Source organism: Eschscholzia californica, unplaced genomic scaffold (assembly GCF_041429995.1).
Source record: "Eschscholzia californica isolate CP2 unplaced genomic scaffold, dmEscCali1.0.p SCAF_2, whole genome shotgun sequence".
Lineage (NCBI taxonomy): Eukaryota > Viridiplantae > Streptophyta > Magnoliopsida > Ranunculales > Papaveraceae > Eschscholzia > Eschscholzia californica.
The window spans coordinates 66,315,458-66,340,318 of record NW_028238309.1 but is presented as its reverse complement, the minus strand read 5'-3'; the positions used below and the strand labels follow the sequence as shown (position 1 = coordinate 66,340,318).

Here is a 24,861-nt window from a genome sequence, read left to right as displayed (position 1 = left end):
TCATATTAGGGCCTCGACTAAAACTACGCACCGGCCCTCAAAATATCAGTCACGCCATTGGCTTGTCTTAGATATTTGTTGGCTTTGTCGTTAGGAAAGCAACATCTTCAGTTAAAACCCTTTCCCGGTGGGAAAGAATGAATCTGTTGCATCAAAATACTGGTGGGCCGAGTAACATTGGGTAGTGTGAACAAAATTGACGAAGATAGTGATTGGGCCATGTCAGATTGGAGATATAACAAGACGTTTAGGGCTTTAGGTGGGTTTTATTAAGATCTGGACCGTTGGTAAAACCAGCGGCCCAGATCCTTCCTAATGACCAAGAAGGGCGTAAAGATAATCAAGAACTAGATTATAATAAAACTTCCTATTACAAATGTCAGTTATAACCGTTAATTTAAGTAGTAACTATCAGCTCCAGTACCCAGCCATCCTTCTATATAACCTAACCTCTCTCATTAACCTGATTACCCCATTAATCACACAATAACCCATTTCATAATCTTTAGACAGAGAGAGAAACAAGAAAGAGACAGAAACAAAATATGGAGACTGATCCCTCCTCCCCCCTAACAACCAATGAGCCCCCACTCAGGAGCTCCACCACCACCACCACCACCACTGTTTCTCCTCCTCCTACAACCATTCCTATTTCCACTGCAACTCCAACAACTCTTACAACTCCCATTTCCATTATCAAGATTGACTCCTCCATCACCATTGCCAACACCAACACCACCACCCAAGAAAATAAACCCACCACCACTGTTTCTCCTCCTCCTCCTACAACCATTCCTATTTCTTCCACTGCAACTCCAACAACTCTTACAACTCCCATTTCCATTATCAAGATTGACTCCACCACCATTGCCAACACCACCACCCAAGAAAATAACCCCGACACCACCACCACCATTGCCAACACCACCACCCAAGAAAATAACCCCAACACCACCACCACCATTGCCAACACCACCACCCAAGAAAATAACCCCAACACCACCACCACCATTGCCAACACCACCACCCAAGAAAATAACCCCAACACCACCACCACCATTGCCAACACCACCACCCAAGAAAATAACCCCAACACCACCACCACCATTGCCAACACCACCACCCAAGAAAATAACCCCAACACCACCACCACCACCATTCAACCTCCAATATTTACAACTTGCACCACCACAATTACCATTCCACCTCCAATATTCACACCTTCCACCACCACCACCACCACCATTCAACCTCCAATATTTACAACTTGCACCACCACAATTACCATTCCACCTCCAATATTCACACCTTCCACCACCACCACCACCACCAAAATAATGCCTCAAGATCGAAGGTTTGGTTTAGTGTATTGCAGGCGCCCTCGCAACCCGCACCCCATCCCAAACACCACCACCACATACACCCCACCACCACCATCCACCAACCCACCACCACCACCACCACCCACCACCAACACCTGCAACAAGAAAAGAGGTATAGATACCTCTCATTGGTCCTTCCAGACCACCAAGAGGTTATGCACCTACAACAAGAAAATTCAGAAATCGAACCACAAGACAAGTGTAGAGAATCCTGATCCGGCAAATCCTCGTCCCGCCTCAACCAGTGAGGAAATTACAAGGGTCACCATCCATGGTCCCCCAAAATTGGTGTCGTTTACTTTCTTCTGTCCTGGATGTTCAAGGAGACAGCAGCTCGAAAAGAACGTGGGTAACCCGCAGACCCACGCCACTTTGATATGCTCCTGCAAGGCCTACGAATTTAAAATGGGAGAAGAGGTGATCTGAATCTTTGGTCAGAAATTATATCATCTTCCAGTTGGGCGGTCGGTCAGATTCCTTCATGGTGGAATACCTCCTGTTTCATGAGATGGTCTACTTTTTTTTTTTCTTATGCTTTCAGTTCATGGAGTTTGGGTTTAATTCACTTTTGCTACAGAAACAATGTATTACATTCAAATTTCAATGAAAGAGTTTGTTTTCTGCGTTATTTTTCTCTCAAGTTGTCCTGTATTCAAAGCATTTTTAATGACTCCAAGACCAGATATCTGATATTTTAAGTGCAGTATTGTTGCTCACAAGAACACTAACAAAAAAAAAAAAAAAAAAAAAACCTAGGTCGTAAGAATCATATAGGGAGCTGCCTAATGCAACATAAATATCTAATTACCTGTTGATAAGCCATTACTGCATCTCCACTCTGAACACCGTTAGCTTGAGTAGCACCAAGTTTGTTCCACAGAGAATAATCACGTGGTTTGAGACTCAAAGCAGTCTGAAAGGATGATATAGCTTTGTGAAAAATCCCTGGTCAAGTTGTATAGGACACCAACAACTACAGAGGAATTTCTCTAGGCTGAAGATAAGGAGGAATTTGAGAGAGACTGACATCGTTCCCAACCCCGTCAAAACCTCCCTGATCTCTGCTGAAAGCATCGAGAAATTGCCGACCCTATCGCACAAAAACGAAAAATTCATCAAGAAAGTAAGTCGAAACAAGTAAGCTTCGAAACTGCAATAGATAGTAAGGGATGGTAAACCTGAGCATCAGAATGATGATGAGGTTGGGGTTGGGGTTGTTGATCACACTCTGAAACTGGGAGCATTGTTGCTTCATTCCCAGGGTAGAAAGAAGGATCAGCTGGATTTTTACGCATTACTGGTAGTTCCCTCGCACCTGACTGTTCATTTATTAAAAAAAAAAACTACACGCTAAGGTGGTGTCTTTTGTTGCTTCATACAATATAAATAATGGTAGTGAATCAGTGGAAGGGCTTTCGCTAATAATAAGCTAAAACGGGTGCTGCAACTCAGATGCCCATGTATCTGCCCCACGAGAGTGCTGAGGCTTAGATGCCCACGTATCAGGCCAGCTAGCGCGCTGAAAGACCACAAGAATTAGAAAGAGGAATGAGCGACTGAAAGACCTAACTGGAATTTCATGGAGATACAGACTAGATAGTGTAAATGTACCTCATTAGCGAACTGATCACCTCAAGAGTTGGACCAAGCGATGTATTTCTGTTCGTTTGCCCAAGCACGGCCTCACTATGGTTACTTTACTCAATAATCGATAGTATGCACTCTGTTCTAGTACAATATTGCCTGGAACGTAGTTTGCTCTGTAAGTGGTACGGGTACCGATACGCGACACCCTACCCATGTGACTATGTGGTACGTTAGGGATAGACCAGGGTCTGGTATGTTTTGGACTCTTTATACTACACAATAAATACTCCATGTGATGCATTTAGAACTGATGGTTTATGATTATTAGATCATTTGAAGCCCCTATATTACAAACCTAAGGATAAAGCAGATGAAATCATTGAAAGATGTTATTTAAGGTTTACCATCCAAAGTGGGTTGAAGCGGAGATCGAGCGCCGGACTGGTAAATCTGCTCAAAATCGGAAAGATTTGATGGCATCTTTTTGGGCTGAAGATAAGGAGGAGGAACATGAGAGCAACTAACATCGTTCCAAGAAGCGTCAAAACCTGAAAAGTAAAATAAGTTACTTTTTTTGCATATTTAAATAGAAAGGTAAAAAAGTTAGTTTGGTAACATGAAACTTTCCGACTTCATTTAAGTTAAAATTTGACTTTCTTTTAAAGTTCAGATTTCTAGCTTTTGACTTTAAAGTTAAGTAACTTTTGTTCAATATATGCATGAATGTTACTTTATCAAATGTTTTTTGTTTATCTCCGCTCACCACCACAACTAAACTTTCACCACACCAATGTACCTTCACCATCACCACCACCACAACAACCACTGCACCTCCAATACCACCATATCTCAACCACCACCACCACACCTTAACCACCACCTTCGTACCTCCACCACCACTACCACCATACCTCCATCACTACCACCACCACCACCACCACTGTATCTCAACCACCACCATAATTGTACCTCCTCCAACACCGTACCTGACAAAAAGAGGGGAAGTCTCTCAGGGATTACGCCTTCACCAAGTACTCCATTTAATTTTACATGTGAGGAGTAGAACTTCGTAATAGCAAGCAGGAGCGGCCACTCATCACTCAATTTCACTCGAGTGACTACGCCTATACAGTGGCATAGCGAGGAGGCACCCACTCTTACAGACAAGATTAGGAGAGAGGGGGGTTTACCTATTCATGTAGTTCTTCTTGAGTCATTCCCCAACCTTTTCTCATCTTAGCGTAAGCAACCGTCCGTTGAATATTCATATCTCAACCACCACCACCAGCACCACCATACCTCCACCACCACTATTTGATACCTCCATTGTACGTCCACCACCACCCCCACCACCCCCATACATCCACTACAACCACCGCACCATCATACCTCTACCACCACCACATATCCACCACCACCATCCTCCACCAACATACCTCAATTACCACCACACCTCAATCTCATCACAACCACCACCCGCTTCCATCACCATACCTACAAAGCTCCACCACCACAACCAACACCACCACACCTCTTCCACAATAGCAATTGTGAAAATCATATATAAAATCAAGTATCTTTATGAGAAAGATAAAAATAAAATAGAAAAGTAAATTACATTACCAAACTAACTTTTTGCATTTTTTTACTTACAGAGTTATAGGTAACATTTTTGCCAAATATACTTATGATAATTGTTGACTTTTTCGAAGCAAAAGTACTTCTATTACAAGCAAAATTACTTACACTTTTGGTTGCCAAACGACACCTAAATCTTGCTATAAAATAGGTAACAAAGGTTAACTTGCTTTTCCTGCTTCATTGAATGTACATAGGTCTATTTTATCTTTCGGCGCTTTCAAAATTTAAATAAAAGAAGACATAAATTACGGGACAATATCTCAATGTGCATAAAGTGTCAATGAATTCCATAGCATGAATGAGAAGAAAAAATGTTACGAAACGACCTAGTGATTTAGGTTTTCCCCATTGATTTAGCATATTATATAATTTAATATTAATCCTCCATCCTGAAGTTTAAGCAAAGATATCCACAATTTTTGTTAATGTATGTAATTTCTAATCTATGTTCTTTTAAGTATTACTAGACTTGATCACTTGAATTTGATTTTGTCGCTATACTAGCAAGTAACAACTGTGTCATTAGATAAGCTCCCAAAGCACTCTACTCTACAAGTGATAGTTTAAACCTAGTCCCTTCCTAGGTCTAAACCCGCTAGCATTTAGACGGTAGACCCCGTACTCCAAGTTGTTCTAGACTCTTAAGTATTTTTCATACCTCGAAGACCAGAAATCTGATATTTCAAGTGTCGTATTATTGCTAACAAGAACACTAACTGAAAAAGAGCCTAAGTCGTAAGAATCATATATGGATGCTGTCAAATGCACTTATCGGCTTCTAGTAGGCGTTACCCTTCAACATACTACTACAATTGAGACCCTTAAACTTACCACAGGTCCCAAGTTGTCATCGCAACATAAATATCTAACTACCTGTTGATAAGCAATCATTGTATCTGCACTTTGAACACTGTTAGTTTGAGTAGCACCACGTTTGAGACTCAACGCAGTCTGGGACAATGACATAGCTTTGTCCAAATTTCTTGTCAAGTGGTATAGGACACCGAGAACTATGTGAAGATGGGCATTTTCAGGAGACACAGTAGCAGCTTCACTGAATGATGAAACAACCCGCAAACATAAAGACAGTAACTTTTCTATTCTTAATACATCAAAAAAGCACCGGACTTGATACTGACTGAAAGGTGATCGGAATCTGCTCTTTGGCCCTAGAGAGACGAAGTCGTCTGAATCTGACTCATCAAAATTTGAATCGTCTGACTCCAATGGACCCAGAAATCAACAAAACTAGCAGTTCAGACGACTCACACATCAGTGAGTGATACAAAAAGAAACATACTGACACGAATCAATCCAGACCTGCAAGCAGTCAGATTTCATATCTGACTTAGAGATAAGACTACCTAACCAGGAGATAGTAGCCCTAAAAACAAAATTACACAGTATTTGTCTAACAATCTGAGAAAGAAGAATAAGCTTGATTGACACAACTAATGGATGTGAAATTGAAGTATTAGAGACAGTTGAACTATCAAAATCACAACATATATATATATATATATATAGAGAGAGAGAGAGAGAGAGAGAGAGAGAGAGAGTGGTTACCAGGGTTTTGGAAGAAGAAGTACCAAAGAGGGTATTTGAAAGTTGAAGAAGAAGAAGAAGCCCCTGGTACTGGACAAGCAGCCCAAATATCTCATCGCCATCGCTCTTCTTCTTCTTCTTCGAGTCAATCGAATCAGGACTTTTTTTTTTAGTCTGAAGCAATTTACTAATAAAACTGAAAGCTTACAAATAGTACCTTAACGTTACATAACTAGGAGGGAATCTGTAAATAAATTTAACCACAAAGGACTATATGGTAATTTCTCCCTAAGAAGGGACCAATACTTGAGCTGCTAGGTTCGGGGGGTTAAGATGGGGAATCGGGCCGAACGACCAGCCTGCGAGCAGAAAAAGACTCGGGTCGGGCGGTACGGGCAAGTGGCAGTAATGACCATTATGGAAGTCGCATCGGCCCGGCGGGTATAATGTTTATCTTCGTCCGCCAAAACCCGTGTTTACTCGTCATAAACGAGTGAATAACACGACATTTGTCTACTATGATGCAGGTTGTGTTACAAAGCGAACCCTGACATAATACAAACCCGTAAACCTACATAGGCACACACATAAAAAATAGTAATACAATTTAATTTCTCTGAAAATGAATAAGGTGGGCCCAATGCCTCCACACGACACAAGGCACAATCGTATTATGGCAAGGCGTGCATATCCCAAACGATATAAAATTTGAAAGCTCAACCATTATAAATAAAAGGTCATCAAAACATGCGTTCTCTCGTGAGGATGGGAGTTAAACCACTTTTAGGGTCTCTTTATTGTTTAATGGACTGACATTAATAACAGTGTGATGTGAGAAAATATACCGGGTTGGGATGTCGAGTAGCACCTCAGACTTGTTTATTTCATCAGTAGGTCGGTTGGGTTGACTTTCTTTCAGGTTTCGAATATCTGTGCTCTAGCGGACTCGAGCGCCCATGACAGGTTTCAGTTTCTCATAGTTTTTTCCCGCACTAACCAACTACTAATTTTAGCCAATCGTTTTGCGTCAACCAATTAAACAAAGAGTAATGCTAGAAGAGGATACATGTCAAAGTCTACTTCACACGTACACTTCTATTTTTTTAGTCAACTTTCTCTCTTTTGATGAACTTTATAACTCTCGTTAGACAGTTGATTCTTATTTAGTTCTATTCTTAACCAAATAAGTATTCCTCGGTTAAAAGGGTTCGTGCTGTTTTTTTTTTTAATCTGTGGAAGATAACTTAAAATTGACTATAAAACAAATTTTTTTCCGATAATAGCAAGGATACTGCTATTCAAATATTGTATATTCCTTAAACATTCAAAAGAATTAGACACACAAGCATTTAGATAGAGGTAGATAGCGGGCTTGTCCCTTTACGCCTGTACTATCAGGCTCTAATGCCATCGGTCAGACGACTCAACACCCTTAGTCTGTTTCTTTTTACAGTCAGGTTTTGAGATTTGACTAGATATCAACTTTTAAAGTTGTTGTTTCTGTTCGACTTACCTAAATAGTTAAGATTTTTTTGTTGAAAAAACCAAATTGTTAAGTGAGACGACTAAGATTTCGACAATTGGATTTTAGTAGACGTAATAAAAACTGCTAAATTAACAGATTCAAATAAATCCACATAATTTAAAAAGATACTCCACTTAATAATTAGCCTAATTGTGCTCATCTTCATATTTAGTTCCTCCAAAATCAAGAAAACAAAAATACCACTATGACTTCTTAACAAAAAAAAAGTACGCCTACAGTCATGTGGCCAACAATAAAAACCTAAAACATGAGTTCCCATTATATTTAGTAAAAGTATATATATATATATATATATTTCCATTGCCCATGTAGCTTATCTTCTATAATGGAGTACAACTTATGTGGACTTCAAAATGTTGTTTTAGATGGCATATGGTGCAACTAGATGTTATGTCTTCCATTAAATCACATGTTCTCATAATTACTTGCTCTCCAGATTTTACTTCCTTGCTAACTATGTATGGCTTCTTGCAACGAGCACACTGCATAGAGTATCTCTGCAAAAGAAAAATGTTATATCAATATCAAAGTTGCAACATAAAAGGTTAATTAATTAGGTTGTAATTTTTTTAAACTATAGTGTCGGAGGAGCTCCTGTGTTTTTCCTGCAAGCTCGTTTTCTCGTCCTCCAAACTCATGTTTTCGTCCTCCAAGCTCCTGTTCATCGATTCCCAAGGGTAAAAACCTGCAAAGGGTTCGAAAACCGCTCCGACGCTCAAGATAGTCAGGGTGCTCTTTGCAGTAAAAGATGAATATTGATAGATCCTTTTGGGGGCGAGTTATGAGAACTCTGTGTTTCTGGTGATCTTTTAGGGTTGAGAGATCGCGTCAGATCGTGTCCTTTGAAAAACGATATGGGAGCCTTTTATAGGCTTCAGTGATTGCCATGGAGAGAAACTTTCCCTTTGTATTTATCTCGGATTCGGGATAGATGAAAATTCCTAAGTTCAAGGATCTTCCATCAATATCCTGTCATTGTGATAGATCTTCTGGGAGAAGTTTCCTCCCTTAGACGCGTGGAGTCCAAGCTTACTTAAACACTTTAAGATTTGTAGCCGACTAGGATTTTTAGGGTATTTCGGGATTAAGTCGGTAGGTTGCGATCGAGTGCGCTTCTGCCTTCCCAATTCTGGGTGTAAGGCATCGACTGAACCTACGTGGACCCCCCTCATTCCTTTGGAGACCCCAGGGTTGATCTATTCATGCCAAGGGCATAACAGTGTTGTTTTTCTCTAGCCAACCTCCCAGTTAGGGGAGTGTGTAGCGATCGTCAAGAATTCAGCGATCCTGCTGCCTTAAGCCGGGTTGACCCGTTGGACTTCAGATGTGATCTTGACTCTTAGACGTTAGTCAACGTCTGGACATTTTATGCATCATCAATTTTAACTTAGAGCACACTAGAATACTTTTGAACTCCAGATCCGTGGGGGAGCGTGCCCCCCAGACCCCTATTTAGACTACCCAGGCTGCCCTCCCACGTAGTTGCGCGAGATCAAGAAGAAGTCTCCACGGGACCTTTGGATCTATCAGATAGGGAATCTAGTAAGATCCTATAATTCCCCTCCAATATATACCTGTCTGTTAATAAAGATTTATAAATAATAATTAACAAATACTTAAAGTTAAATAAATACAAAAGTTAATTAGCAATAAGTGTAAAACAATCTTTATGGGTTTATTTTGAGCACTTTTTCAATCATATTTCATTAAATTTGAAAAGCTTAATACTCGAGCGCCCGTGTCCAACGAGTCCGACTCATCTGGTGAGCATGAGTGTGTTTTGAATATAAGGGATTTGCAAAAAACATGTTCGAGTCTGCCCTAGGGTCGTGCAGTGGGCAGTGCGGGCAGGGCGCCCGCACTGGGCCCCTCACTGCACGAGGCCCACACGCGTTAGAATTTTAATAAGTGGGAGCTATTAATTCGGTAAAAGTTTGTTTTGCACTCCAGTTTCTCTGCTACCTTTCCGAATTTTGGGGTGAATTTGTTTCTCTCACTACTTTTTTTAGCATCTAACGTCACAAATCTCTCTCTTCCATGCTTATTACGTACTTTACACGTTAGGTAATAAATGTTAACACTTATTTCTCTCTAAATCTTACTTTCCATTAACTTTCCATTAACTTTCATTTCTTTCTTTCTTTTGACTTGCTCTCTTTCTAAATATTGAATTTTTTCGGTCTATAAAAATCTCTAATTATTTTCTCTAAAGCGGAAAAAAGTTTAGAATTTATATTACTATATAAAAATAGTTTTTGTTTGATTTTCACATTCAATTGTCTGTTCCAACATATAGGCTCTTGCATAACTGTTATTTCATGTATTCGTCTTTTGAAATTTCAGTGTGACATTTCGATTCTTTCTCTCTTTTTACTACAATTTTTTTCACTTCGATCTTGCAGGTACATTTAATCAGTTAGTCTATTTATAATACATCAATCAATTATTTATAATACTCGAGCGCCCGTGTCCAACAAGTCCGACTCATCTGGTGAGCATGAGTGGTTTTGAATATAAGGGATTTGCAAAAAGCATGTTCGAGTCTGCCCCGAATAACCTAATAGTCAGTATTGATTAGTTGCCAATTATTTGATGAGAGATGCTAGAATCACAAAAGATTTTGACAAAAAAAACTTCCCAACTGACGTGTCGGTTGTGATTTTCATCTCTCAACGGCATAGATTTGGTCAAAGTTTGACCAACTGAAGCTGAAATGATACAGAAGCGATTAACTTTAATCTGACTTGATTTTGTACATTTTTGTTTGTATGAAGATCAGATTGGTTAAGTTGATTGACTCTATTGAAAAGTACTTAAGGGGGCCAAGTGTGAAATTGGTCATAAATTAGAGTGTTAGGTAATAGCCTTTGGAAAAAAGAAAAAAGTAACCGACCGAAAACCTAGCTAGGATCTGGTAGTTTCTATTTTACCAGTCCAGGTACAAGTATGTTTCCTAAACCTAATCATATATAGTTAGGTTTAATAGAGAGTATATAAATAGGAGGGAGAGATACTAATTGAATCATAAGAAATACTACTACAAAATATTGTCTCTCTCGACTAAAACACAAAAAGAAGAAAAACTAGCTAGTTACCATCTATGTCCAACCCAAACCCAATGGACAGAATTGATGAAGATGGTGGTTCAACCATGTCCTCTACTGGATCCTGTTGCATTGATCATGATGAAGTTAACAGCCATCCTTTTCCTTCTCCTCCTCCTCGACCCGAAGTCTTTCCGACTGGGAGAGGGTTTGAACCGAAGATGTTGCTTTCGTTTCCAAGGGATGATGATAAAGCCAACAAGTACCTCAAAGAAGCTATTCGGAATAATACAGTCTATCACCACGTCCATGACGATTCGCACTACATATTTCCTCTTCCATTAACTGTTCTGGTGAGTCTTTCTTCCCTTTCTTATTCTAATTCTTCAATATATATGTACCCTATACTATATACTACAGATATATATAGATATTTAAAACAATTTACCAACCCTATTTTCCCCTTTATATGTTATTTGATACTAATAGTATTATGACATTTTTGTACGACTAAATTGCAGAGTTATTCTTGGCGATGTGCTCGTTGCCAAAAGCCATACATAATTAGCGAGGATGTAGAATCTCCGGACCAAGTGATTATGGGAACTTATGCTTTAATGGAAGACATAATATTTAGTTGCACCATATGTGATCTAAAACACTATCTTCGTCCTTACATAAATTGCACTCCCCTGTAGAAGATACGCGACAACAAACGTCATGAGCCTTCATTGGGCCTATTATTTGTTTTCTTACCTCAACAAAAAAAAAAAAGAACGTTTATTATTTTTTGTTTTCTTTAGGTTATCTTATTGTTGGTCAAATGGCCATAGTCGTTCTTTTCGTGGATTTTGGTTGATTTTGGATGAGCCACATATAGAGATTGGTACATCTTCACTAAATATTAAAGTATTTGTGGAATTTATTTGAATCTGTTTTAGAATTTTTTTTAATACGTTAACTGAATATCTGAAATCTAATTGTCTAAATCATCCAACTTAACTATTAGGCCTAAGTCAAGCAGAACACCAATCTATTTTTTTTTTTTTTTGTTGAAGAAGCAGAAACAACAATCTAGAATTTGATTTTGAGTCAAATTCCGAACGTGGCTGAAAAAAAAACACCAAGTAAAGGTGTTTGAGTCGTCCCACCGATGACATTAAAGCCCGATAGTACCCAAACGAGCCCGCTTCCCATCCTTGCCTGTATTTCCAATTTATTTGAATGTATAATGAATAGTATAATATATGAATGGACAAACCTTGCTACAAAAAAAAAAAATTGTTCTGTAGCCACTTCTAACATGATATTTTCTATCAAAAGTAGACCTACCCCAAATCTAAATAGAAGTCAACAGTCTATGAAGAATTTAAAAGTCAAAGAAGAAAGAAAAACGGACTAGAAAATGGAGATAGTTTTGATTTCGTATGGTCTGAAATAGGTTTTGACACGTAGCCTCTTCTAACTCGATCCAATAGATGGAACTATATAATAGTTTTTATATATCAATTTCTTTACCCATAATTCAGACGAACTTTGTGATAATTTCGTCTCAGACAAAAAAATAACTGAAGGTTTTATTGTCAGGAGGAATGTGTTGACACTTTTTTTTTTTAATTTGTTGGCCGTCCGTCAAGTTTCCCTTTTTTTCTCTCTCTCTCTCTCTCTCTCTCTCTCTCTCTCCCCTCTCTCTCTCTCTCATTCAATGTCTTGTTTCTATCTTCTTTATCTCTCACAATCGCCTTCTTCTTGTTATGATGTACATTGATAGTTACTTTTAGATCGATTCTTCATTTTTCATGCTTCAAAATTTGATATATCATGCTTAGATTAAATTCTTTGATTACCTATTCTTATTAGTCGAATTGTTTTCCTCTTAGGTTCCAAACACAATGATTTTAATAATTTCTTTGTCTTCGTGATGTTATAACGTTAAGTCCCTCCTTGAAACTCTTATATTGTCATATTAGGGCCTCGACTAAAACTACGCACCGGCCCTCAAAATATCAGTCACGCCATTGGCTTGTCTTAGATATTTGTTGGCTTTGTCGTTAGGAAAGCAACATCTTCAGTTAAAACCCTTTCCCGGTGGGAAAGAATGAATCTGTTGCATCAAAATACTGGTGGGCCGAGTAACATTGGGTAGTGTGAACAAAATTGACGAAGATAGTGATTGGGCCATGTCAGATTGGAGATATAACAAGACGTTTAGGGCTTTAGGTGGGTTTTATTAAGATCTGGACCGTTGGTAAAACCAGCGGCCCAGATCCTTCCTAATGACCAAGAAGGGCGTAAAGATAATCAAGAACTAGATTATAATAAAACTTCCTATTACAAATGTCAGTTATAACCGTTAATTTAAGTAGTAACTATCAGCTCCAGTACCCAGCCATCCTTCTATATAACCTAACCTCTCTCATTAACCTGATTACCCCATTAATCACACAATAACCCATTTCATAATCTTTAGACAGAGAGAGAAACAAGAAAGAGACAGAAACAAAATATGGAGACTGATCCCTCCTCCCCCCTAACAACCAATGAGCCCCCACTCAGGAGCTCCACCACCACCACCACCACCACTGTTTCTCCTCCTCCTACAACCATTCCTATTTCCACTGCAACTCCAACAACTCTTACAACTCCCATTTCCATTATCAAGATTGACTCCTCCATCACCATTGCCAACACCAACACCACCACCCAAGAAAATAAACCCACCACCACTGTTTCTCCTCCTCCTCCTACAACCATTCCTATTTCTTCCACTGCAACTCCAACAACTCTTACAACTCCCATTTCCATTATCAAGATTGACTCCACCACCATTGCCAACACCACCACCCAAGAAAATAACCCCGACACCACCACCACCATTGCCAACACCACCACCCAAGAAAATAACCCCAACACCACCACCACCATTGCCAACACCACCACCCAAGAAAATAACCCCAACACCACCACCACCATTGCCAACACCACCACCCAAGAAAATAACCCCAACACCACCACCACCATTGCCAACACCACCACCCAAGAAAATAACCCCAACACCACCACCACCATTGCCAACACCACCACCCAAGAAAATAACCCCAACACCACCACCACCACCATTCAACCTCCAATATTTACAACTTGCACCACCACAATTACCATTCCACCTCCAATATTCACACCTTCCACCACCACCACCACCACCAAAATAATGCCTCAAGATCGAAGGTTTGGTTTAGTGTATTGCAGGCGCCCTCGCAACCCGCACCCCATCCCAAACACCACCACCACATACACCCCACCACCACCATCCACCAACCCACCACCACCACCACCACCCACCACCAACACCTGCAACAAGAAAAGAGGTATAGATACCTCTCATTGGTCCTTCCAGACCACCAAGAGGTTATGCACCTACAACAAGAAAATTCAGAAATCGAACCACAAGACAAGTGTAGAGAATCCTGATCCGGCAAATCCTCGTCCCGCCTCAACCAGTGAGGAAATTACAAGGGTCACCATCCATGGTCCCCCAAAATTGGTGTCGTTTACTTTCTTCTGTCCTGGATGTTCAAGGAGACAGCAGCTCGAAAAGAACGTGGGTAACCCGCAGACCCACGCCACTTTGATATGCTCCTGCAAGGCCTACGAATTTAAAATGGGAGAAGAGGTGATCTGAATCTTTGGTCAGAAATTATATCATCTTCCAGTTGGGCGGTCGGTCAGATTCCTTCATGGTGGAATACCTCCTGTTTCATGAGATGGTCTACTTTTTTTTTTTCTTATGCTTTCAGTTCATGGAGTTTGGGTTTAATTCACTTTTGCTACAGAAACAATGTATTACATTCAAATTTCAATGAAAGAGTTTGTTTTCTGCGTTATTTTTCTCTCAAGTTGTCCTGTATTCAAAGCATTTTTAATGACTCCAAGACCAGATATCTGATATTTTAAGTGCAGTATTGTTGCTCACAAGAACACTAACAAAAAAAAAAAAAAAAAAAAGCCTAGGTCGTAAGAATCATATAGGGAGCTGCCTAATGCAACATAAATATCTAATTACCTGTTGATAAGCCATTACTGCATCTCCACTCTGAACACCGTTAGCTTGAGTAGCACCAAGTTTGTTCCACAGAGAATAATCACGTGGTTTGAGACTCAAAGCAGTCTGAAAGGATGATATAGCTTTGTGAAAAATCCCTGGTCAAGTTGTATAGGACACCAACAACTACAGAGGAATTTCTCTAGGCTGAAGATAAGGAGGAATTTGAGAGAGACTGACATCGTTCCCAACCCCGTCAAAACCTCCCTGATCTCTGCTGAAAGCATCGAGAAATTGCCGACCCTATCGCACAAAAACGAAAAATTCATCAAGAAAGTAAGTCGAAACAAGTAAGCTTCGAAACTGCAATAGATAGTAAGGGATGGTAAACCTGAGCATCAGAATGATGATGAGGTTGGGGTTGGGGTTGTTGATCACACTCTGAAACTGGGAGCATTGTTGCTTCATTCCCAGGGTAGAAAGAAGGATCAGCTGGATTTTTACGCATTACTGGTAGTTCCCTCGCACCTGACTGTTCATTTATTAAAAAAAAAACTACACGCTAAGGTGGTGTCGTTTGTTGCTTCATACAATATAAATAATGGTAGTGAATCAGTGGAAGGGCTTTCGCTAATAATAACAGTATTTTACCAGATATCCTCATATTGTAATCGTGCCCATAACTACAAAAAGTTTTAAACCAATTGATGATTTATGATTATTAGATACTTTGAAGCCCCTATATTACAAAGCTAAGGATAAAGCAGTTGAAAGCATTGAAAGATGTTATTTAAAGTTTACCATCCAAAGTGGATTGAAGCGGAGATCGAGCGTTGGACTGGTAAATTTGCTCAACATCGGAAAGATATGATGGCATTTCTTTGGGCTGAAGACAAGGAGGAGGAACTTGAGAGCGACTAACATCGTTCCAAGACGCGTCAAAACCTCCCTGGTCTCCACTGAAAGGCATTGAGATTGCCGACCCTGAGGCACGAAAACAAACAATTGATCAAGAAAGTCAAAAAATCAAGTAAAACTGCAAGAAATAGTAAGGGGTAGTAAACCTGAGCATAATAATGAGGATGAGATTGGGTTATTGATCAAACTCTGAACCTGGGAGTGTTGTTGCTTTATTCCCGGGGTAGAAAGAAGGATCAGCTGGATTTGTACATGTTACTGGTAGTTCCCTCGCACGTGACTGTTCACTTATAGAAAACTACACGCTAAGGTGGTCTTGTTTCTTTCCTATTGTCTCTGAATCTGACTCATTTATAAAAAATACAATATACGAATATGAAGAGCTTAAAGTAAATAATTAAATTTTACTAACAAATGGTTGCAATTTATAAGCTAAAACGGGTCACTTAGCTACAATATTGAGGAAATGACAGGTTTAATTACAGTGTTTCCATGAATTGACCTAGTGATTTCGGTTTTTCCCATTGATTTAGAATATTATATAATATAATAATAATCCTCCATCCTAAAGTTTAAGCAAAAAGCTACCCAAAAGTTCTGTTTATGCAAGTAATTTCTAATCTATGTTCCTTTAAGTATTACTGGACTTGACTTTGTTTCTGTCGCTATACTAGCAAGTAGCAACTATTGCATTAGATAAGCTCCCAAAGCACTCTCTACTCTACAAGCGATAGTTTACATGTTAATATTGTGGGTACCAACAATATAACTAAAAGACTGACGAGGGAACAAACCTGGTTGGCGAAACTGATGCCCGTTTTTGCCCATTGACGAAAGTAGTTGGGCTTTAAATCTAGAGCCTGTGGACAGAGAGAAACATATTTTAATACATAGACCTCTGCTAAAAAACTAGGATAATAAACTGGAAAGTTGTAGGAAGCAGAAACGCAAAAAGCCGATCTAGTTAGATGGCTCCATGCTTTATCGCTGCATTATCAGTCTAGCCCCCCCATTCCCCAGATAATTTTGGATAAAAAAAAAATTGAAGCATAAATCTTTCAACAGGCTGATTTCTCATTAACTTGTTGCAACTTGGCCCAAAACCTAGTCCCTTCCTAGGTCTAAACCCACCAGCATTTTGACGGTAGACCCTGTACCCCAAGTTGTCCTAGACTCTTAAGTAATTTTCATACCTCCAAGACCAGAAATCTGATATTTCAAGTGTCTTATTATTGCTGAAACTCAGATGCCCACGAAGCAGCCCCGCGAGAGTGCTGAAACTCAGATGTCCACGTATCATCTCCACGAGGGTGCTGCAACTCAGATGCCCACGTATCAGCCCCACGAGAGTGCTGAAACTTAGATGCCCACGAATCAGCTCCACGAGAGTGCTGAACCTCAGATGCCCACGAATCAGCCCCACGATGCGTCTAGCTTAGTCACCTGATTGATAATAATCCACAATTCCCACGAATCAGCCCTACGAGATTGCTGAAACTCGGATACCCAAGAGTCAGCCCTACAGGAGTGCTGAAACTCAGATGCCCACGAATCAGCCCCGCGAGAGTGCTGAAACTCAGATGCCCACGTATCATCCCCACGAGGGTGCTGCAACTCAGATGCCCATGTATCAGCCCCACGAGAGTGCTGAGGCTTAGATGCCCACGTATCAGGCCAGCTAGCGCGCTGAAAGACCACAAAAATTAAAAAGAGGAATGAGCGACTGAAAGACCTAACTGGAATTTCATGGAGATACAGACTAGATAGTATAAATGTACCTCATTAGCGAACTGATCACCTCAAGAGTTGGACCAAGCGATGTATTTCTGTTCGTTTGCCCAAGCACGGCCTCACTATGGTTACTTTACTCAATAATCGATAGTATGCACTCTGTTCTAGTACAATATTGCCTGGAACGTAGTTTGCTCTGTAAGTGGTACGGGTACCGATACGCGACACCCTACCATGTGACTATGTGGTACGTTAGGGATAGACCAGGGTCTGGTATGTTTTGGACTCTTTATACTACACAATAAATACTCCATGTGATGCATTTAGAACTGATGGTTTATGATTATTAGATCATTTGAAGCCCCTATATTACAAACCTAAGGATAAAGCAGATGAAATCATTGAAAGATGTTATTTAAGGTTTACCATCCAAAGTGGGTTGAAGCGGAGATCGAGCGCCGGACTGGTAAATCTGCTCAAAATCGGAAAGATTTGATGGCATCTTTTTGGGCTGAAGATAAGGAGAAGGAACATGAGAGCAACTAACATCGTTCCAAGAAGCGTCAAAACCTGAAAAGTAAAATAAGTTACTTTTTTTGCATATTTAAATAGAAAGGTAAAAAAGTTAGTTTGGTAACATGAAACTTTCCGACTTCATTTAAGTTAAAATTTGACTTTCTTTTAAAGTTCAGATTTCTAGCTTTTGACTTTAAAGTTAAGTAACTTTTGTTCAATATATGCATGAATGTTACTTTATCAAATGTTTTTTGTTTATCTCCGCTCACCACCACAACTAAACTTTCACCACACCAATGTACCTTCACCATCACCACCACCACAACAACCACTGCACCTCCACTACCACCATATCTCAACCACCACCACCACACCTTAACCACCACCTTCGTACCTCCACCACCACTACCACCATACCTCCATCACTACCACCACCACCACCACCACTGTATCTCAACCACCACCATAATTGTACCTCCTCCAACACCGTACCTGACAAAAAGAGGGGAAGTCTCTCAGGGATTACGCCTTCACCAAGTACTCCATTTAATTTTACATGTGAGGAGTAGAACTTCGTAATAGCAAGCAGGAGCGGCCACTCATCACTCAATTTCACTCGAGTGACTACGCTTATACAGTGGCATAGCGAGGAGGCACCCACTCTTACAGACAAGATTAGGAGAGAGGGGGGTTTACCTATTCATGTAGTTCTTCTTGAGTCATTCCCCAACCTTTTCTCATCTTAGCGTAAGCAACCGTCCGTTGAATATTCATATCTCAACCACCACCACCAGCACCACCATACCTCCACCACCACTATTTGATACCTCCATTGTACGTCCACCACCACCCCCACCACCCCCATACATCCACTACAACCACCGCACCATCATACCTCTACCACCACCACATATCCACCACCACCATCCTCCACCAACATACCTCAATTACCACCACACCTCAATCTCATCACAACCACCACCCGCTTCCATCACCATACCTTCAAAGCTCCACCACCACAACCAACATCACCACACCTCTTCCACAATAGCAATTGTGAAAATCATATATAAAATCAAGTATCTTTATGAGAAAGATAAAAATAAAATAGAAAAGTAAATTACATTACCAAACTAACTTTTTGCATTTTTTTACTTACAGAGTTATAGGTAACATTTTTGCCAAATATACTTATGATAATTGTTGACTTTTTCGAAGCAAAAGTACTTCTATTACAAGCAAAATTACTTACACTTTTGGTTGCCAAACGACACCTAAATCTTGCTATAAAATAGGTAACAAAGGTTAACTTGCTTTTCCTGCTTCATTGAATGTACATAGGTCTATTTTATCTTTCGGCGCTTTCAAAATTTAAATAAAAGAAGACATAAATTACGGGACAATATCTCAATGTGCATAAAGTGTCAATGAATTCCATAGCATGAATGAGAAGAAAAAATGTTACGAAACGACCTAGTGATTTAGGTTTTCCCCATTGATTTAGCATATTATATAATTTAATATTAATCCTCCATCCTGAAGTTTAAGCAAAGATATCCACAATTTTTGTTAATGTATGTAATTTCTAATCTATGTTCTTTTAAGTATTACTAGACTTGATCACTTGAATTTGATTTTGTCGCTATACTAGCAAGTAACAACTGTGTCATTAGATAAGCTCCCAAAGCACTCTACTCTACAAGTGATAGTTTAAACCTAGTCCCTTCCTAGGTCTAAACCCGCTAGCATTTAGACGGTAGACCCCGTACTCCAAGTTGTTCTAGACTCTTAAGTATTTTTCATACCTCGAAGACCAGAAATCTGATATTTCAAGTGTCGTATTATTGCTAACAAGAACACTAACTGAAAAAGAGCCTAAGTCGTAAGAATCATATATGGATGCTGTCAAATGCACTTATCGGCTTCTAGTAGGCGTTACCCTTCAACATACTACTACAATTGAGACCCTTAAACTTACCACAGGTCCCAAGTTGTCATCGCAACATAAATATCTAACTACCTGTTGATAAGCAATCATTGTATCTGCACTTTGAACACTGTTAGTTTGAGTAGCACCACGTTTGAGACTCAACGCAGTCTGGGACAATGACATAGCTTTGTCCAAATTTCTTGTCAAGTGGTATAGGACACCGAGAACTATGTGAAGATGGGCATTTTCAGGAGACACAGTAGCAGCTTCACTGAATGATGAAACAACCCGCAAACATAAAGACAGTAACTTTTCTATTCTTAATACATCAAAAAAGCACCGGACTTGATACTGACTGAAAGGTGATCGGAATCTGCTCTTTGGCCCTAGAGAGACGAAGTCGTCTGAATCTGACTCATCAAAATTTGAATCGTCTGACTCCAATGGACCCAGAAATCAACAAAACTAGCAGTTCAGACGACTCACACATCAGTGAGTGATACAAAAAGAAACATACTGACACGAATCAATCCAGACCTGCAAGCAGTCAGATTTCATATCTGACTTAGAGATAAGACTACCTAACCAGGAGATAGTAGCCCTAAAAACAAAATTACACAGTATTTGTCTAACAATCTGAGAAAGAAGAATAAGCTTGATTGACACAACTAATGGATGTGAAATTGAAGTATTAGAGACAGTTGAACTATCAAAATCACAACATATATATATATATATATATAGAGAGAGAGAGAGAGAGAGAGAGAGAGAGAGAGTGGTTACCAGGGTTTTGGAAGAAGAAGTACCAAAGAGGGTATTTGAAAGTTGAAGAAGAAGAAGAAGCCCCTGGTACTGGACAAGCAGCCCAAATATCTCATCGCCATCGCTCTTCTTCTTCTTCTTCGAGTCAATCGAATCAGGACTTTTTTTTTTAGTCTGAAGCAATTTACTAATAAAACTGAAAGCTTACAAATAGTACCTTAACGTTACATAACTAGGAGGGAATCTGTAAATAAATTTAACCACAAAGGACTATATGGTAATTTCTCCCTAAGAAGGGACCAATACTTGAGCTGCTAGGTTCGGGGGGTTAAGATGGGGAATCGGGCCGAACGACCAGCCTGCGAGCAGAAAAAGACTCGGGTCGGGCGGTACGGGCAAGTGGCAGTAATGACCATTATGGAAGTCGCATCGGCCCGGCGGGTATAATGTTTATCTTCGTCCGCCAAAACCCGTGTTTACTCGTCATAAACGAGTGAATAACACGACATTTGTCTACTATGATGCAGGTTGTGTTACAAAGCGAACCCTGACATAATACAAACCCGTAAACCTACATAGGCACACACATAAAAAATAGTAATACAATTTAATTTCTCTGAAAATGAATAAGGTGGGCCCAATGCCTCCACACGACACAAGGCACAATCGTATTATGGCAAGGCGTGCATATCCCAAACGATATAAAATTTGAAAGCTCAACCATTATAAATAAAAGGTCATCAAAACATGCGTTCTCTCCTGAGCATGGGGGTTAAACCACTTTTAGGGTCTCTTTATTGTTTAATGGACTGACATTAATAATAGTGTGACGTGAGAAAATATACCGGGTTGGGATGTCGAGTAGCACCTCAGACTTGTTTATTTCATCAGTAGGTCGGTTGGGTTGACTTGCTTTCAGGTTTCGAATGTCTGTGCTCTAGCGGACTCGAGCGCCCATGACAGGTTTCAGATTCTCATAGTTTTTTTTCCCGCACTAACCAACTACTAATTTTAGCCAATCGTTTTGCGTCAACCAATTAAACAAAGAGTAATGCTAGAAGAGGATACATGTCAAAGTCTACTTCACACGTACGCTTTTATTTTTTCTTTCGTCTTCTCGATGTCAGTTGTAACGTCAAATCTTTATATTGAAGCAACATTGTGTGCAAGTCAAAACATCTACCGATCATGATTTCTCATTATTAAGGTGGTCTTTGTTTATCTATTGATTCTAGCTCGTCACATTTAAAAAGTCTTGAAGTCAACTAGTCACGCAACACGATTCCAACCATAACAAACATTTTGAAATTTAGCTTTAGTCAATTCAGACTTCAGATATAAATTACGAAAAAAAAACATGAACTAAGTTAGATTGTTTTTTTTTTTAATCAAACAGTCCTTTTAAGAAATCTCAACATTCATCAACCTTCATGTTCTTAATCCACATTAGTATAATTTATTAACCTAAAATGAATAATGATTCAGAATGATAGTATGAAGTTAGGGCAGATAACCTAGTAGACCCTTAGAGCTCTAATATTATTGGGCTCAGGAGAATCAAGAAAGCTGTTACAGATTTCAGAAATATATGTATAAGATCATAACTTTACGATCAAGTTGGGATTTTGCCTTTCAACCAAAAAAAGAATTTTTGCTACCACCATTCCCCACTGGTCGGTCTAAATGGCAAAGAAAAGCATGCATTCTAATCGACAATCAACCCACAGAAAAAGCAAAGAAATGGTGACAATTTACGGACATGCCTTAAAGAATAAGAATCGGAAAACAATATGCGGTCCGGCGAAATTGGCTTCTTTTAAATTTTATTGTCCCTGCTGTTGGAGGACACACTACCTCCAAAAGGAAAACCAAGAAGAAAAAAACGATACGTTAATATGTCAAAGGAAGATTCTGATACCAAATGTAAATTAAATTATAACTAGATGAGGAATTATATACCTTCAACCATCGTTAATTAAGTCAGTACACTATAACAAAATGAAACAGATACTGGATAATTATATGATTCTAATTATTATTCTTTAAATATCCTTTAGAGAAAGAAATAAAATACCTTAAATTGTACACAATAAATTAGTATAAAAAATACTCAACAAAATCAAAGGAAGTTTCTGATACCAAATGTAGGAAAAATAAAATCCTAGCAAGATGGGGGATTACATACCTTCAACCATTGTTGATTAAGTCAGTAAACTATAACAAAAGAAAATACATATTGGATAACAGTAATTTTTAATAATAATTTTAAATAAAGAAATAAAAGACATTAAATTAATAAATTAGTATCACAAATATCCATTCTAAATTCTCCTCGTTATCTAAGAAAATCATGATTTAAATAAATCTATATCTAATTGATAACTATTGATTAAGACTAATCAAATAATATCGGAAATTTTTGATACTATTGTAAATTTAATTGATAACTCCCTTCTCACATCTTCATCTACTTCTTCATACAATGGTTCCAAACTATTGATTAAGACCAATCAACTAGACCAGTTGTTTAAGTTCCAAACTCGAAGATCTCAAGATAAGTTGACAATAGTTTTCCTGTAGAGTGGAGTTACCATTTTCTGTTTAATGTTTGATCACATTCTTTTATTGAGTTCTACTTTTTTCTTAGTGATTGATGGCACGTTAAAATGCATGCTTTTCTTGGTTGTTTTCACTAATCAGTGCCCAAGATTGATTCTTTTTCGGTGATTCTTAAAAAGAATCAAAGCATGGGTAGGGGCTTGGCGCGTAATAAATACTCAATAGATTAAAAAAATTTAGGGATTTTGACATGTTTATTAAAAAGGATAAAATAAAAAGGGGATTTTAATTTTAGAATTCATTTTTGAAAAAAAAAAAATTATATCCTCAACAAACCTTGAAATGTTTATTATGGTCTAATAGGTTTCACGTGTCAGTCATAGTAATTGATACTTATGCTCTTGGTGGCTCTAAAGACACCGGGCCTAAAGGCTGTTAGCGGGCGGCAATTTCGTTGACTTGGATCAATGACTATTGACTCGAGTTCTCTATAAACACCCGATCAACTAACTTGGGTGAAGTTCGTCACTGTTTTCTTCTTTTATCTTTTTTGTTTATAACAAAATTCATTTTTCTTCCAAAACAAAATCCTAGATTGTGAACTACTACCGACATTCTCCGGTAACCACATCGACACCTACTGACGGACACTCAAATAAACGGAAGTTACGGGATCATCAATTCGGGTGAGATATTCATCATTCAATTGTGTTATATCATCTTTGTAAAAGAAGTGAATGTCCACTATCATCGATATTCTTAGGTCCCGGATCAGCTGATCCATTTGGTCAATTGTCTCAAAAATTTTGAATTTCCCCAAATGTTTTTTTTCCTTTTTCGTTTTGTTATTCAGTGTTAACCCCCGTTTATAAGGAAATTTCCAGGTTTTCCTATAGGAGAAACTGAGCCTCAATTCCTCGTTCTTGCGAAAATCACCGTCTCTCTGTCCCAATTTATCCAACCAACGATCACACAAGGTTGTTATATTCTTCCCACATGAGCTACCTAAGATTTGTCTCACACGGATTTGAGAAGGCCAAATCTTTTTTTTTAGAGTTTTAACTGTACCAGAACCTAGGGTTTGATTTCGACCAAAATGTAGGGTTTTCAATTTATCGAAATTGGGGTTTTGTAACAACTATTTGCACCAATATTTTTGATTGTGTGTTTGATCTTGAAATAAACGTGAGATTTAACGTAATTACCTTGGATTTCAATGATCTTAATTGAATTTATTTGGTGCATAGTCGAAATCGGTGGATCCAGGTCGAACTCACAAAGACAAACGACATAAATCCATCGTACCCAACACAGGGAAGCTATTGGAGTGTTTGTGTCGATTCCCTTAAAAGGAATTCGACATGAAGTCACCGATTTGTTCCTCTCAATCTCTGATTTTATCATCCCAGTTTTTTTAAGTAATTCTCAGTTTTTTGTCCTTTTTCGTCATTTTAGAGTATTCCCGAATACGCATTAGCTGTGGGTAGATAAGATAAATACCCATTTTTCCTGTGGAAAAGAAGACCCTTATGAACATATAATCCCTTAATGGAGAGCAACATATTTGGTCTTCCAACAAAATTTAAGCTTACATTAAGAAAGCAAGTTATCTTTTAGATTGTAATTTAGAAAACTAAGCAAAATTTAGTCCTGTGATA

At 38.9% G+C, this 24,861-nt stretch overlaps 1 protein-coding gene and 2 long non-coding RNA genes across 5 annotated transcripts; all 3 read right to left on the bottom strand.

Moving 5' to 3' along the window:
• Window positions 1-333: 333 nt before the first annotated feature.
• Window positions 334-2,799, bottom strand: LOC147560492 (uncharacterized). The gene is made up of 3 exons (XR_015234812.1): window positions 2,561-2,799; window positions 2,191-2,472; window positions 334-1,765 (listed from the first exon to the last, which is right to left on the bottom strand). It is a non-coding gene; the product is annotated as an uncharacterized LOC147560492 (long non-coding RNA).
• A 22-nt stretch (window positions 2,800-2,821) lies between these two features.
• Window positions 2,822-5,676, bottom strand: LOC147560491 (uncharacterized). The gene is made up of 3 exons (XR_015234813.1): window positions 5,484-5,676; window positions 3,374-3,517; window positions 2,822-2,901 (listed from the first exon to the last, which is right to left on the bottom strand). It is a non-coding gene; the product is annotated as an uncharacterized LOC147560491 (long non-coding RNA).
• Window positions 5,677-13,039: 7,363 nt separating this feature from the next.
• LOC147560490 (uncharacterized) lies at window positions 13,040-20,825 on the bottom strand. Of its 3 annotated transcripts, XM_086662643.1 has the most exons (12): window positions 20,666-20,825; window positions 19,973-20,419; window positions 17,863-18,006; window positions 16,899-17,391; window positions 16,500-16,565; window positions 15,852-16,047; window positions 15,589-15,771; window positions 15,439-15,470; window positions 15,179-15,319; window positions 14,809-15,090; window positions 13,614-14,393; window positions 13,040-13,415 (listed from the first exon to the last, which is right to left on the bottom strand). In XM_086662643.1, exons 2-4 carry the CDS (start codon window positions 20,063-20,065, stop codon window positions 17,119-17,121), a joined length of 510 nt encoding a protein of 169 aa, XP_086518769.1. In that variant the 5' UTR covers window positions 20,066-20,419; window positions 20,666-20,825; the 3' UTR covers window positions 13,040-13,415; window positions 13,614-14,393; window positions 14,809-15,090; window positions 15,179-15,319; window positions 15,439-15,470; window positions 15,589-15,771; window positions 15,852-16,047; window positions 16,500-16,565; window positions 16,899-17,118. The 3 variants fall into 3 exon arrangements, with proteins under 3 accessions (XP_086518769.1, XP_086518771.1, XP_086518770.1); XM_086662645.1 differs by lacking the exon at window positions 15,439-15,470 and having other exon boundaries at window positions 13,040-14,384; window positions 17,484-18,006; XM_086662644.1 differs by lacking the exons at window positions 15,439-15,470; window positions 19,973-20,419; window positions 20,666-20,825 and adding an exon at window positions 18,649-18,754 and having other exon boundaries at window positions 13,040-14,393; window positions 17,484-18,006.
• Window positions 20,826-24,861: the final 4,036 nt, after the last annotated feature.